Source organism: Lepidochelys kempii, chromosome 8 (assembly GCF_965140265.1).
Source record: "Lepidochelys kempii isolate rLepKem1 chromosome 8, rLepKem1.hap2, whole genome shotgun sequence".
Classification (NCBI taxonomy): Eukaryota; Metazoa; Chordata; order Testudines; family Cheloniidae; genus Lepidochelys; species Lepidochelys kempii.
The window spans coordinates 6,894,144-6,909,507 of NC_133263.1; the positions used below are offsets into that span (position 1 = coordinate 6,894,144).

Below are 15,364 nucleotides of genomic sequence, written 5' to 3' on the forward strand. Positions count from 1 at the left end.
TTCAGTTGGACACAGATTCCAAATACGTCATTGGCAGGGGAAGTCACACAAGCAGGGCCAAAGCGTGAGGAGGAAAGAATGCCTCTGTCTGAGGAAGATGCATAAAATACACCCCTACCCAGCGCAAGGCTTCATACTATGTTTGGGGTTTCACCCCAGGCCCAGCTGTCATTACTGGCCCTTCTTGATTGTGTGGCAATCTGTGCTCTCTGCCATCACTCCCAAGCCCTCTTTCCTGTACTTCATCACCTGCTGTCTAGTGTTGCTATGTGCAACGTAGTGCCTTCATCTTCTGGTTTCAGTCAGAGTTGGATTGAATCCTTTGCTGCTGTCTTCCACCCTCAGGATAGCTGCATTTCATGAGTGGGTGAAGTGAACTCACTATATCCCTTATCTCTAAGGTACCGTGTGCTTCAATGTTCAGTCCTGCTGGAATTACACTTAAAAGTAAACCTGGCATCACATCAAGTTTCAAGATACATGGCTTTGCCCAGGCTGATTAAACTATGAAATCCAGGGTCCCTAGATTTCTCTGTGTCCTTTTGTCAAAAAGCTCCTGACAGCCAGGGAGTCCAATGTTTTTGCCACTTCTGTTCTCTTCAAGCCATGTAAAGTGCTCCCTAATGGGTGTCTTATGAATGGTGATGACTCGTTGAGATCCTCTGATGAAGGGTGCGGTAGAAGTGCAAAATATCATAATCGGTGTAAATTAAAATAACTGTCAATGCAACATTGTGATGGAGATTTTAAATGCTCAGAGTAACTGCTCCAACAGCAGCTGGTACTCAGTGCCCACACTAATATGGGATATTTTCTTCTTATGTCTTAATGTAAGGGACATGCCTGAACCAACCTGCAAACCCGTTTTCCCCGAATGTTGGGGAAGTTTGGATTTTGATCCAAGCTCTGCAAAACTTGGAGCTTCTCTCTCAGAGGTCGGTTTGTGGGTGACCTCATCAGTTGCAAGGTAGAAATGCAATTTGGTAGTCTCTTTTGAAACTTGCTTTAATACCAATTGCTGATGAACTCTGCGTTGAACTTGGGCATTGGTCATTTAGGGTCAGGTGCCAGCCAGGTTACCTGAGCTTCTTAACCTTTTACAGGTAAAAGGACTTTGCCTCTGGCCAGGAGGGATTTTATAGCATTGTATATAGAAAGGTGGTTACCCTTCCCTTTAGATTTATGACAATGTGTATAAAAGCATGTCCGATGCTTTCTCCATGTGTGATGTGCCCAAATAATGATTTCTGAGAGGATTATAAAACATGAATGTCTTGGCTTTCATATAGTTGAAATCTTATAAGTAACCTTATTGTAATGTTCTGATTTAATTTCCTAAGTTTTCTAAAACGGCTTGAATGCTGAAATGCTCCAGTTATTCTTATTTGAATGTATAATCCCTGAATAAATGCCACTATGTTGATCTTAAGTGTTCAATGCCTCAGATATCCTCTCATACACTAAATGTATTGCTGGATCTTGGTGTATTAAAAAGTTAATAGAAAATGCTGTTTTGCATATGCATAAAACACCGCTTTAAATACTGATAATTTAGGATCCAGTGCTGCAAAGACTGCTTTACATGAGTAATCCTTACTCCCACGACCAGTCCTGTTAGCTGCTGGGGGCCTTCTTGTGTGTCTATTGCTTTTCCCTGGGAGTAGGGATTTGTAGCACTGGGTCCTGACCAAATCAAATCTTTTCAGACACGTCAATTTCATTATTTCTGGCTACCGGCCAGATTTTCCAAAGTGCTCAGCACCCACCTGTTTCCATTGCTGGTCTCGGGAGCTCCGGGGTGCTCTGTGCACTTCCCAAAACCCGGCCACATTATGCCGTGGTCTGAGAGCACTGTGCTTTGGAAAATCTATTCTCAAATCTCAGGCAAGCTGACGTATGGAAAAGAAGCCATTTTAAGTCATATAACTGCAAGAAAGGCACTTGTACCTGCTTTAAATATTTCCTTGACAGGCTGAAAGGTTAGCCAAACAGAACATGTGCTGAGAGCACCCTGGGAGGGGTCAGCCCAAAGGCTAACTTAGTACTTTTCAAATAAAAACCCTCCCTCCCTTTAAATAAAAAGTAGTGCCTCTTCCACTAAACCCCTAGCATGGCTAGTCCAACCCTAATAATATGTAAATGAGCATAATTGTGATTGGGTGTGTTCTTAGTGCTGACCCATTGACGTTTCCCCCAATAACCCTTTTGCAAGTGATAAGATGAAAATATGTAAAAGCTAAGGGCCAGATCCTCAGCTCGTGAAACTGCACAACTCCACTGGAGGCAATGGAGTGATATCACTTTACACCGGCTGAGGATCTGGCCTCAAAGTCAAATTCTGCCCTAAGATGCTTGTGCGGGGCCCCAAGTATGTAGCTCAAAAGGCAAAGTCGGCCTCTAAGCCATTGTGTGTGTGTACGTGCGAGTTGGTGTTAAATATTGCAGAGCTCACAAGTCGTCCTGATCTGATGCAAAAAATCTTGCTTCAGAACTGATCTGGGAGAGGGAAATGTTGCCTATTTCATCCTGAATGGCCTCTTTCAATAAATACTAGCTGCTTATGCTAAACAATCTGTTCCACCTTGTATTTAGCTGGGACATCGGGAGCACCTTTCCCAGACCCAAAGAAGAGCTCTGCGTAGCTCGAAAGCTGCTTGTCTCTCACCTCTAGACAACGGCCCAGTAAAAGAGTTTCCTTCACCTACCTTGCGTCTCTTATATCCATTGGGGATTTTGTATTATAGACAATGAGAGCACTGTGCTGGTTCCATCCACTCGTGCAAGTCCAAGATGAGGACTGTGAATTCAAAGGTTTGCCTAGAAACAAGTGATGCCTTCTGAGTAGCCAATAGGATTATTTCTAATGCCACACTTGAAATAATAGTGCTGGCTGAGGGCTCTCTGTGGCTGGACTGGGGGTGGGCAGGCTTTGGTGGGGTATTTCCAACTATTGATATTTTGTAGCTTTCACTTCCTAGTTTTTGTGCTTCAAGAAAGTTCAAAGGAACAGGACCTAATTTCCTTTTCAGCATCAACTTAGAGCCAGTGCCGGGTGCGGCAGAGCCCAGAACATCGTCGGCTGCAGAGCAGAAGTCAGCTAGTGGGCAAGAGGCTCCATGGAAGACGAAGACAGACGGGACCTGATCTCCACCCAGGAGCGACCTGGTGATGGCGTCATGGCCCCAGACTCTGGAGCACAGAGGTATTCCTCATCTAGGTTTTCAGTCCCCTTTTATTTGCATTTCTTTGGGCAGGGGGAAGTAGGGAGGGCTCTGGAAGCAGGAGAAGGAAAGTGGGCTCTGTTAATGGAATGAAGGTGCCATTTAAATCTTGGTAGTGGGGAAAGTGTGAGCTGACGGAGTTTCAAGGGAAATGAGTTCTTCAGTGGTTGACCTGACCCGACTCCCAAGCAGGGCTTGAATGTTGAATTTGAACTTGAATTTCCCTTCTTTCTCCTGAACTCAGATCTGGGCGGCTGGTTACGTTATTTTAACACATGGGAGAGTAGGGGCCTCTTTAAAAGACCAGCATTAGAGCCCAGCTGCGTGACAGCTTGTGATGTCTGTGCAAGGATCTCCCACCCCGCAGGAGGGGCTTTCCACCAACGAGGGAGAGTTGGGAAGCTGTTTGCCCTTTATTCCTTGCCCCACGCTGCACAACTCCCTCGGGAATCTTTGGCCCTATTTGTGAACTGGCCCCGTGGTAACCAAAGCCCGACACGGGAATCATGCAAAATCTCTTGAGTTATTTTATACCCTTGGCTGGTGGCATCTGTGCCCTGTTCGTCCCAGTTCCAATGAGCTGTTTAGACATGATTCTGCGTACCAAATACACCCTTCTCATTGTCTGACCAGCATGTGCCCTAGATACCCCAGCAGCAGACTTGACCCCACCTGTCTGTGGTGTGCGCACAGAAAATTGGGTCTATGGCGGCACAGATCTGACCTGTAAATCAAGCCACAGCTGGGCTATATTTTTAAACAAGATCCTTTATTCAACACCCTTGACTGCCCCTTTCTGGAAACTCTCCCCTGGAGAATGTGATCTTCTAGGTGCGTAGCATCCCGGAGCTTGGACAATATAACTTTATTTTGTGCCCCCATCTTCCGCTCAGGGGGCTAGCGATGCTGTTGTTTAATAGCCAGTGTTTCTGGAATTCCTCTTGGCCTGAAGCATTGCTTGGATCAAACTTCCTGAGCAGATATCTGCCCTCCTCCGGGCTGTATCTCCCACAGTCCCTAGCATTTGTACCAGTATATACGATCCTAGTGGAAAGGCTTTGAGAAGAAAGGGCTTTCTCCTGTGGTTTTGTAAAACTGCTGCATTTGTACAAATCAGTAACCATCCCTTAGCACAGGGAAATGCATTATTGGGCTGCAGCCAACCTGTCCAACCATACCAGACCAAACAGCCCCAGCCACTGAGAAATCAGATGTCTCATGACATCAGGAGTTGCCAGGCAGGAAGGTTTGCAGGACGATCAGAACAGGAACTTAGGGAAAAGAAGGTGGGGAAAGAACCTGCTTGGCCAGGCCTGGATCAGCTCCAGGCTGAATTTACTTTTTATGTCGCTGTGTGTGTTTGTGCTGTAGCGGCCACAGAGACAGCGCACGCACAAATCGTGTGTTCTCCGACCGATGGGCCTGATCCTGCAAACCCGACTCCTTTGAGTAGCCCTTACTCATGGGAGTAGTTCCATTGACGCCAATGGGACTGCTCCGTGAGAGAGTTTGCAGGATCTCCTCCGACAGCGAGAGAGCATGTCTAGCACAAAGCTTCTTGGAATATCTGTGGTACGCTTTATTACTTATTACCTTGGGCCCATCAGCATATGTCTTGCCATCTGGTTGTAAATGCGGGTCCCTCTAAGCTCTCTCTGATCAATCTAGCTGCCTTTCTAAAACACCCTCCCCCTCCTCCCAATAACACCTGCTAAGAATGAAGGCTGGGTACAAAAAAAGGTAGGCTGCAGAACTTGGAGCTTCTTTCTAATAGGTCGGTTCATGGGTGACCTCATCAGTTGCAAGGTAGAAATGTAATTTGGGAGTCTTTTTTGGAACCTGCTTTAATACCAATTGCTGACGAACTGCGTCGAGCAAGTTGAACTTGGGCAGAGTCCATCCCCAGATACATGCGCACCAGGCCTGCTGCTTTCAGTGGGAGTTGTGCATGCGTATCTAAGCACAGAGCTGGCCTTCTACAATAGGGCACTGCTCCTCCAGCATTCAGCATGCTCCCTGCTGGGATGCTTTTGTTTCTAGGACAGTTTTTCAGTCCATTAGTCTTGTAATTATTTCCCTTGCCAGATAATGCGGAGCTGCTCCGTGTGCTTTCGCCTGGGGGAAAAAGCACATAGGAGTGTGTATAAAAGCATGTCAGATTCTTTATAAAAGCGATATTTTGTTAGGGTTTTTTAAAAACGTGCCTAAAGTTTAGGCTACTAAAATTATGTGTGTGTGAAATGAACTTGCAAAAGAACTATAATCAGTAAATCTATGTGTATGGAAGACAAAACAACAGGAAAAAGGAGAGATGAACATAATGCAAGAAGAGGTGTAGCAGTATGATTATGGTACTTTATCCATTACCCGAAAATAGGGACGGTCTTCACATACAATCAAATAGTTCTTTATCACCCAGTAATCTCTAGATTCCTTTATCCTCGTGAACAAAGTCGTTCCCATTAATCAGGGGTTTCACTCTTTTATGTTAAGTTTTGAGTCTGATTTTCCAAAGTCTCCAAATTATATATACGTTTTCAATTGTAATGTTTGACAATTCTTCTCTCTTAAGCATGCTGTATGCAAAAAATGGACTATGGGAACAGGAGCAGCAACATGGCCAATTTTCTACCCCGCCTGCCCCAACGTAATCTGGATTTTCTCATGACAAGTTGAGGATGCTACCTATGGATCTGATCCAATACCCACTGGAATCAATGGGAGTTTAACCATTGCCTTCAGCTGGCATTGGATCATGCCCTACATTGAGAGAACGTGGAAAATATGGAGGCAAAAGCATTTAACAATTGTGTAGGTCAGCTACCCTAAACTGACATGCTTGCAAGTATACCATGTACTGCTTCAGAACCTCTTCAACTCTTTACTCCACGTGGCCTCTTTGAAGAGTTCTCTTCACAGTGCTAGATGTTCGATATTATTTTCTCCAGCAACCAACCCCCTGCACTCCTACCCCAACAAACACACACTCACCACACACACACACACGCTCCCCCTCCTACCCCCCATTTAGAAAACTGTTTCACTTCCCCTGCCAAATCTTACATGGAAAGAAGAGTCTAGTTTGGACGAAGTAGCTGATCGGTCCAATCTAACCCAAATCTCCATGGCGTTAGTGTGGGGAGGGCATTGGATGAATGACAGATGCTTTCAGATGGGCCGGAGCTTGACGTAGCGGAATACACTGAAAAGTTCAGTGCCCAGACTGAGGATGGGCCGCCCTGAGAACAATCATTTTACCACTAAAGAAAATAATTACCAAAACTAACCCCTCCACTGCACATGCATGATGCACATCTCCTGGGGAGAGGATGAGAGAGAACAAACTCTCAATGCTCTACTGAAAGCTGTGCTGGTGATGAGGGTGGTATAGAACCCCTGGAGAATAGCACGTCCGCTAACAGTGCCAATGCAGTGTATCCCAAGAGGCTGGCGGCTGATGCAGGTGGCTGCAGCTTGTGTTTGCCCTGCACTAGCCTCCCTCTGTCTTGTATCTTGCAGGAACTACTGCAGCCGTGGAGCCGTTTACTCTGCTGTCTCCATCTTGGTGGCCCTGCTGATTGCTGGCCAGGCCATCACCATTTACTTCGTGTATCAGCAGAGTGGCCAGATCGGCAAGCTGACCAAGACCTCCCAGAATCTGCAGCTGGAGGCCCTGACCAGGAAACTCCCCCAAAGTGAGTAATTGCCCAGCATGATTGCACTGTGTGGGCACAAGCCTAGGTTAGTTGAGTGACGTGACAGCTGTACTTCACAGTCCCAGAGCATCCCCCGACTCTCTTGGCCAGAGAGATGGAGGAAAGAGTTCTGGAGACTGCTATTAACAAGGCTCCTGGAGTCATCTAGAGCTCCTGCTCCCCTTCTGGAGATGGTGGTTTTTGTGCTGTCTTACCCTACTGAGTCTCATCATGTTTCCTTCCTCACCCCCACTTTTGGAGAGGGGGAAGTGAAACTTGCAGGGGTGAGAGTTTTGATCAGAGTGCCTGGAGACCATCTGAGCGCTGCTTTATCCTTCGGCCTGTTTGCTGCATGTGGGAGGAGGGAGCCTTTCTGGTGCTATTCCTGGCCCTCGGGGTCGAACCTGGCGGTGATACCAGTGCCTACCAAAAAGAAAAGGAGGACTCGTGGCACCTTAGAGACTAATCCATTTATTTGAGCATGAGCTTTTGTGAGCTACAGCTCACTTCATCGGATGCACTGAATGCTTATGCTCAAATAAATGGGTTAGTCTCTAAGGTGCCACTAATACTCCTTTTCTTGTTGCGAATACAGACTAACACGGCTGCTACTCTGAAACCTGTCAGTACCTACCAAGTAACCATTTATTGCCTTGGCCCTGGGAAACGGGCTGGAGCCTTGCCAGCACTGGCTGGAGCATTGGCCATGGAGTCCGTGACTCCATAGGTGTTTCCCAGCCTGGGTAGACAGACTTACACTAGCTCTGCTGGACATCACAACACGGGAACAGCACAGGATAGGCACTGAGCTCAGGCTGAGGGTGACAAAGTCCCATTAAGCTAAAACACAGGGACCCTTCTGCTGATTCAACTCCCGCTTATGGAGACACTGATCCCAGAATGGACTTTGGGGGTCCATTCATCTCTCTCTCTCTTTCCTTTGCAGGTGCCAAGCCAACTTCCAAGCTGAGGATGGCAAAGTTCAGCATGCCCATGGTCATGAGGGAGCTGCCACTCGCCCCGAAGGTGGACATGACGGTAAGAGACGTCCCCTGGATCACTCTGCATGTAGTTTTGGATGCTGCTCTGGCAGCAGTTTCGTAGTCTATTTGGGAACGTGGTTGAGTGGTTTCTTCCAAGCCTTGGGCCATAGCTGCTCTGTGGTCAGCAGTGAGAGAAGCAGAAAGCAGCCCTGGCCATCCTGCCTCTGAGACCTCAGCCAGCACCTTGCAGTGCACACTGCTCACCAGCAGCTTGGGTTTCTCTCCTGTGGCTGGGGCTCCTACTGCTAGTTACTGGGTCCCAACTCCTAGGGATCCGTTCAGTCCTTGGATCTTCTGCCAACTAGAGCGACACACAAGAAGTGTTATGGAAACCCACCCATTTGTACCTGGATGGAGACCACCATCTACAACCTGTTGCATTCACGCCAGTGACGGAGGGGTGAAAGTTCTGTGTCCCATTCCCCAGGCCCTGGCCCATTTGCTCTCCAGAATCAGAGATAGTTGCCTTGCTCTTTCTCCTGAGCTTGCTTAGGGTGGAGTTTGTGTGCTGAGTCCCTCTCGGACAGTGGCTGAGAAAGGGGAGCAGTGGGAGGTGGTCAGCTTGGTATTTTCCAAAGCTCAGCTGTTCTTCCGTGTGCTGTAGATAGGCCCGTGCAGGGATCACAGGCTTTGAGAAAGGTTCCACTTCCCGGGGGGGGTCCAGTATTTCCAGGAATTAGCCTGCCCTGGGGTGAAGAAGAAGTTCTGCTGAAGGTTCTTGTGGTGCAGCGTCCACTCTCACCAGCCTGGCTCCCTGGTAGCCAAGTGACTCTGTGTCTGCCAAAAAGAACCCCCCAAGACTGGCCATGTCCTACCCATCCTGTTCCAGCTAAAGGCCATCTGCTTTAAGTCTCTGGCTCTTCAGCTCCTCGTCCTGACCATCACAACTCCAATTCTCTCGCTCTCTCTAGCCCCTGGAGAACACGGCCATGCCTAGCAACAGCACCACGGACCAAGTCAAACACCTGCTGCTGGTAAGAGCCTCCTTTCTGTTCCCGTGGCTGCCTCTGTCCCTCTCATGGGTCTGTCTGCAACACCCATGTATAGTTGGGCACTTCCACAGACCCACTTCCTTTCAGCCCTATTAGCCTATTGGTTCCTCTGGGCGAGGGGTGTGGACTATTAAAGAGCCATTGGATTAGGAGCAGCCTTTCTCTGTCCCTTCATCTGCTGCTCTCATTCGCTTAGGCTCATGGCTTAGTGTTCCCTTGTTCCCGGGGGGCTGGCTTGACTGTGGCAGGTGAGTTCTCTCTGGCTCCTAGGTGTCAGCCCGCTGTTAACACTGTCCTGTCCCCTTTGGTCCTCCTGTAGCGGGCAGACCCCAGCAAGATGTTTCCTGAGTTAAAGAATAACCTGATGGAGAATCTGAACCACCTGAAGCACACCATGACAGACCAAGACTGGCAGGTCAGTGCTCTCACTCGGTCAGCTGGCTAGTGGACCAGCTGCAGCTCCAGCTTGTCCTTTGCACCCATTCCAGGGAATAGCCTGAACTAGGCTGGTGGTGGAATGGGGGTCTCCCACTGGGAGAATGGCTCCATTACATGGCAAAGCACAGCCTGCATTGGGGCTGCTGTCATGGTTACATTATCACCATTGCATGGGACGCTGGGGGTTCACAAGGGACCCCAGCTCTCCTGCTCCTGACTTTGTGCGGCAGACATGAGAACACAAAAGCGGGGAGGGCTCCAGTGTCACCCTGATCAGATGGGGGGAAGGGAGGCTATGCCAGTTGGCTGGGGCATTTGTTTTTGTTGGGTGCATTTTATTAACAACACCTTCTTCCCCTTGTTGGTCTCTTGCAGTCGTTTGAATCCTGGATGCACAAGTGGCTGCTGTTTGAAATGGCCAAAACCCCCCAAACTGTGCAACCTACTGAGGTCCCAGCAGATGAAGGTATCAGGGTTATGGGTCACCAAATTCCTTTGGGGTAGGAATGGTCCTTAGGTAGCAATTGCAACCCAGGAGATCACTGGCCAAGGTTCAGAGCACCTTGGAGGGCAGTGGAAGCACGTACCCTCTTGGAATGGTTTTGCTCTTTGGTAGCTAGCGATTTTTTCCTTCTCCAGAGTCCTCCTGTGTTCCTTTGAGAACTTCAGTTTTTGCCAAACTTGTAGTCTTCACCCCATCCTTGAGGCTGCAAGTTATGGCCACTATTGGAGCACTGGGGGCACATCAGCCTGAGGAGTTGCTGTTGAGGGATGTCAGGGAAAATCCCAGGGAACAAGGGTTTGAGCTTTGCTGGAGGCCATACAAAACCTGATACTATGGGACTGCCTTCCTGAATCCTTGAGGCTGGTTGTGTCATGAGTCTGCTTTTAGCGGCTAGATTTCCAAAGCTGCATCCCCCGCTGGGAGCAGAGTGAGCCTTAGGCCAATCGCCGCTGCCTTAAGAAAACTTGGAAATAGATCGGTTGACATTTTGGCTCTTCGCAAACCAGAGGGGCTGGCCCACTAGCTCTTTGCCTCGCAAGGGTTGCTACTTTGAATTCTGTGCCGTCACAACAGAAGCAAAATTCATTCCTCCTCCAGGATTGGGTGACCCTGGTGCGCACACATGAAGTGTCTATAAAGAACAATTCATTTTTAATCCAAATTATTGCAGCTAAATGGGGGATCCTCATGGAAGGGGGCCAGTGCCCTGATTAAGGCCGCCCCCAGCAATGGGAGCATCCTATGGGGACAGACAAGAACCCATTTTTAAACAAGTCTGAAAAGCCTTGTAATCGCTTACAACCCTGTATTGGATGCAAAGGTGAAACTGAGATTTCGCTGAGATGCCTTTCAGTTCCTCATTTAGCTGCTTCAGTATGGAGAGCTCCAAGCCTGGATTTCCATGCCACTTGGTCACTCAGCAGTGGTCGGATGCATCCCCATGAGCAGACTTTATGTTAATACTGTCTCCATTAAGCAGCAACTGTCACCCTTTGTTATCATGACGCTCAGTGGGTTTCCTGGGAGCAATCCCAATAAAGCCGTTGTCCCAATGAAGGTAGTATATTTTTGCACAGTGGTATTCCCTATCCCTTTCCCCAGCCCTCTCTGGGGTGGTGCCGAGGGGCCAGCCCAGCATGGAGAAGTTCTTTGCACAATGTATCCCACCGCCGCTTCAGTGCTCATGCAAGCAAGCCGTTGGATTGGCTGAATAGCCTCAAGGGCTTAGGAATGTAGGGAAGACCCCAGCAGGGGGGGAGAATAAAACATACTCATGAGTATTTTCCTGTGCTTGTTGCTTTAGTGCAATCTAAGTGCCAGGCGGAGTCAAGTTTTAGTGGTGTCTACCCGGGTCGGTTCCGCCCCCAGTGTGACGAACATGGTGACTATCTTCCCAAGCAGTGCCATGCCAGCACGGGGTACTGTTGGTGCGTCTACAAAAATGGCACCAAGATCGAAGGCACTGACACCCGTGGAAAGCTGGACTGCCCTGGTAGGAGCTTATTTCACGTTGGCCGGCCAGGGGCAGGGGAAAGGAGCACGTGTCCATGAAGACGCTGCCTGTGATCTCGTATGTTCTCGCTCCGCTAAGCTGATGAGCACAGTGGGCGTTGTGTCAATGTAGGGCCATGGGACTGGCTGGTAAATCAGTAATTCTGGGGATGTTGAATCCAGTCCAGAGCGTTCATTGGGAAACAGGATTCAGAGCACTGCCGTGCTCCTGTATCTGTACTGGGTCCTCTCCTGCAAACTCCTGAGCACGTTCAATTGTCATGGAAGTCAATGGAGCTGTTTTTTAGACACGCCAAGCGCCCACAATTCCAAAGGAAACCAAGGAGAATTGTGAATACTCAGCAACTGGCCCTGTGGGAGTTGAGGGTGTTCAGCATCAACCAGCAGGTGCTCAGTGCCTGGCAAGATCAGACACTAGGTCATCAACGGGAAGAACCCAGATAACACAGTAGGAAATGCAGCCTATTAGGAGCAAATATAAGGTGGAGGATCGTAGACATGGGCAAATGACAAAGGGTGAGATTGCACTGCCTATGTCTGCCCAGAGTTGGCTGAAGAATGGGAACTATCCCCTTTGCTGGTACACCCTGAGTTCTCACTACCCCATATCCTGGGAGATCATTGATTCCCTACTACTGGGCGCCATTATGTTGCTACCATCTTTTCTGAATGGAGCACTCTGAAAATGTATGAACTGAAGCTTCCGCCCTTGTTGGCTTAGTCAAATGGAGATAGCTGTCACCATCCCAGCCCGGCCTGGCCAGCACCCATGTCATATGTAGAGGTCCCAGAGAACCAGGGCAGTAGGACTATCTCAGCTGTGTCCAGACTCCAGTTTGGGCCCACACATGGCTAGTGCCCCACAGAACCTTCCCTGAAGAAATGAAGGGTCTTTGCTCTCAGAGGCAGGGGAAGCTATCCACAAATCCCCGAGCTCCCCATTTTCATCCCACTGCTGAAGGTGCTGATCCCAAATACAGCTGTTAGCCACAGAGAGAGAGAGAGAGAGAAGTGAGATGTCTAAAACTCCTTGGTGAATCAGACACTGAGGAAAATCAGAGCCCACACTTCAGTGTGTTGGGCAGGTTATGATGAATACATGCACGTAATGATCCAGGCAAATATTGTAGGGAGACTAGCCCTGGGTCAGGCTAGCACAAAGCGTCCCAGGTGTGTTGGTAGCCGAGGTGGACGTGCCTGTCTCAGGTGTGCTATAAAATGCCGAATCTCTTGCTGTGTCTTGCTGCAGTTACTCCGGGTGGTTTGGACACTGAAGAACTGATGTACTCAGGTGTGGATCTGCTGAAGCTGGAGTCTGGGAAAGGGAAAGGTAAGAGTCTGAGCCAGCCTAGGGCTGGGGGCTATGACTCGGCGAGGTCATGGGGAGAGTTGGCTGGAAGGTGGCAACGATTAGATTCCTAGGCCCAGTGGCCGAGTGACATGATGCTGTGTGTATAGGGATGGTCATGAGTAAGCAAGGGAGATGAAGGAAGGACCTTTGCTGTCTGGGCTATAGCGGTGTTTTGGTGCATCACCACTCCCCTCAAACTACTGAGGCCCAAATGAAGGACACAGGGAAAATAGCACCACCAGCGAAACATAATGCTATCTCTTTCAAAGGAAATTAGTGCTTCATCCCACTCAGGTCTGCAGCTCAGCATCCTGTAGTAAATCCGGTTGATCTGGGCTGGGGGATAGATGAGAGGTATGGATATCCCAGAAGCTGGGAGGCAAAGGTCTTCGCAGACCCAGGCCACCTATCCAATGCAATCAGGAGCAGTGAGGGAAAGTGCTGTTTGGATTTTTATTTTCTTGCTGTGGTGTGGGGGCTTAAGGCTGGCACCAGTGGCTGCATGCCCAGGTGTATGGATTCTGGATGGGAGTGAAATCTAGCCTTCACCCGTCATGTCACTTCACATGACTCATGTCAATCCAGCCGGAGAGGTGCTTTGTATTGGCCTCACCCTGAAGGTGACTGGAGCAGAACAAAGAAATGACTGATCGTTGCTTCACTGAAACCCAGCCGGATGCAGTGAGTATCACTTCCTGGGTTCAGGTCTATCTAATTTCCTCCCTCTTTTCTCCCTCTCCCCCTAGACGTCACCAAGTAGAAGAGGACGCAGAGGCCTGGCACCTTCTCTCTCCGCCTCCAGTTTGCAGAGTTTACCGCTCTTTTTCACTCATGCTTTAAAATTGCTTTCCTGAATTACAGCAGCAGCCGCTGAGAGCCTCTGTTCAGGCATTTATTATTGTTTATCGTCTTAGCAGGCGATCCAAATGAGTAGATTATAGATCCTGTCTGCCAAACCCAGTGCCTCTACCTGTACCAAGATGTGCTGCAGCAAGCCAGCAGAATATTAGGACTTTTAGTGGAGAAAGGATGCAGTGGCCCCCTGAACTGCAATCAAAGGCAGGCAAAGGATAAAGCTCTTAGTGCTTTCTTGGCTAATCAGAGCACATTAGCCGTTGCATGGACAACCACAGGTGTCTGAATAGCGATGGGGCTGGTGCAGTACCACAGCTCCTGTTATATCAGCACTGTCCGGTGGGAAGAGGGGATCCGGGTCCAAAACACAGTCAATTTCAATTGAATTATCTCAGTGAATTGTTAGATACGCTGGACATGATCCTTCCCTCCCTTACAGTGGTGTAACTCCATTGACTTCAGTGGAGTTCCTTCTGATTTACACCAGTGTACGTGAGGAGAATCAGGCCCTATGTTTGCTTATAAATGGCTCTGAGGGTCTGGATGAGTTTGGTCAGCCACCGGTGCAGACTTGTCTGGTTGTTCCAAGAACCAAGTATTTGTGTGTGCGGGGCAGGGGTGTCCATAAGGTTCTGACTGCCACAGCCCTGAATGATAATGCTGGGGTATGTCTGTATCTCAGGTGCAACCTCCAAATTCACTGAACCTGCCAGCAACTCTTAAACATGTATTCAGTGCTGACGAGTAGCACAGGCCTTCTCTCCCCCATCCTAAAGGACCAAGCTGGGGTAGGCAGCACCCCACCCTATGAAGCACATGCTATTCCAAATTACATGGGCAGGAGCATTCAGCCACTGAAATACCCTGATTGCTTGAGCAATGCTTTGCGCTTCATCACAGAGTTAGAGCTCTTAGTTTGAGAACCTGGCTAGCAGTGGGTTCTGAAGCGCCTCTGGGGCCATGGGTCACTAAGAAGAGGCTGTAGGAAGACTTTGATATCACTCAAGCTAAAGAATGGGTCAGTGGCTTTTCCTTACACTGAACAGACATTAAATGCAGCAGCAATGAACTCTGATCTTAACTAAAGTAAGTGGGCTTCAGGGGGACATTAGCGTACTAGAGGAATGCAGGCTTCCTATATTTTTTAAACAGGCAAATGAGTTTATATGGCTGTATTTTCCCATCCGTTGCTTAACCCTGGTATTGGTAGGATCTTTGTTGAACGGGTAACGTAATAGCTAATCTTGGAACTAGAATTGTGTGTTTTGAATGTGTTCTATTGTTACAGCATAACCAAACTCACAAGGCTGATGATTTCAAATAAACTTTTAATAATGACCGCCCCTAAAAAACTGCCTGGAAGCTATTTAACAAGCATTTCTCGGTCAGGCCATGGTCTTGTTAAAGTAGTTGGCAAATCAGATGTGATTCAAAATAAGTCTCTAGCAAGTGTATCTGTTCCACTGCTTATGTGGACTTGCCTGTGTTTGTATAGGTGGGTGTCTACCTCCTGTTCTCCACAGCCTAGCCCTCGTGACTATGTGCTCCTGCTCAGAGCATCACTCCTGCTCCTCCACAGCTGTGTGCAGGGTCCCGGCCTCCTGTCCATACTCGCAGTCCATCCATGCTGTTTACTACCTAATCCGTCTGCTTGAGGCCCCTCCCCCCACTGCTAAACTTTCCATAGCACAGAGCAGCACCCATCAGGCCCTTTGATGGTACCCATTTCCACTGGTACCAGCTGGCGGGTGC

The 15,364-nt window shown here is 48.7% G+C and overlaps 1 protein-coding gene across 1 annotated transcript; it reads left to right on the forward strand.

Moving 5' to 3' along the window:
- Nucleotides 1-2,913: 2,913 nt before the first annotated feature.
- CD74 (CD74 molecule) lies at nucleotides 2,914-14,964 on the forward strand. Its single transcript, XM_073355333.1, has 9 exons — nucleotides 2,914-3,202; nucleotides 6,741-6,916; nucleotides 7,863-7,954; nucleotides 8,871-8,933; nucleotides 9,271-9,366; nucleotides 9,765-9,855; nucleotides 11,198-11,386; nucleotides 12,656-12,736; nucleotides 13,504-14,964. Exons 1-9 carry the CDS (start codon nucleotides 3,117-3,119, stop codon nucleotides 13,515-13,517), a joined length of 888 nt encoding a protein of 295 aa, XP_073211434.1. The 5' UTR covers nucleotides 2,914-3,116; the 3' UTR covers nucleotides 13,518-14,964.
- Nucleotides 14,965-15,364: the final 400 nt, after the last annotated feature.

Coding starts and splice junctions, on each gene's coding strand:
- CD74 (XM_073355333.1), top strand. CDS start 3,117: ATGGAAGACGAAGACAGACGGGACCTGATCTCCACCCAGGAGCGACCT. Junction 6,917..7,862: donor GACCAGGAAACTCCCCCAAA/GTGAGTAATTGC, acceptor TTTCCTTTGCAG/GTGCCAAGCCAACTTCCAAG. Junction 9,856..11,197: donor TGAGGTCCCAGCAGATGAAG/GTATCAGGGTTA, acceptor TTGTTGCTTTAG/TGCAATCTAAGTGCCAGGCG.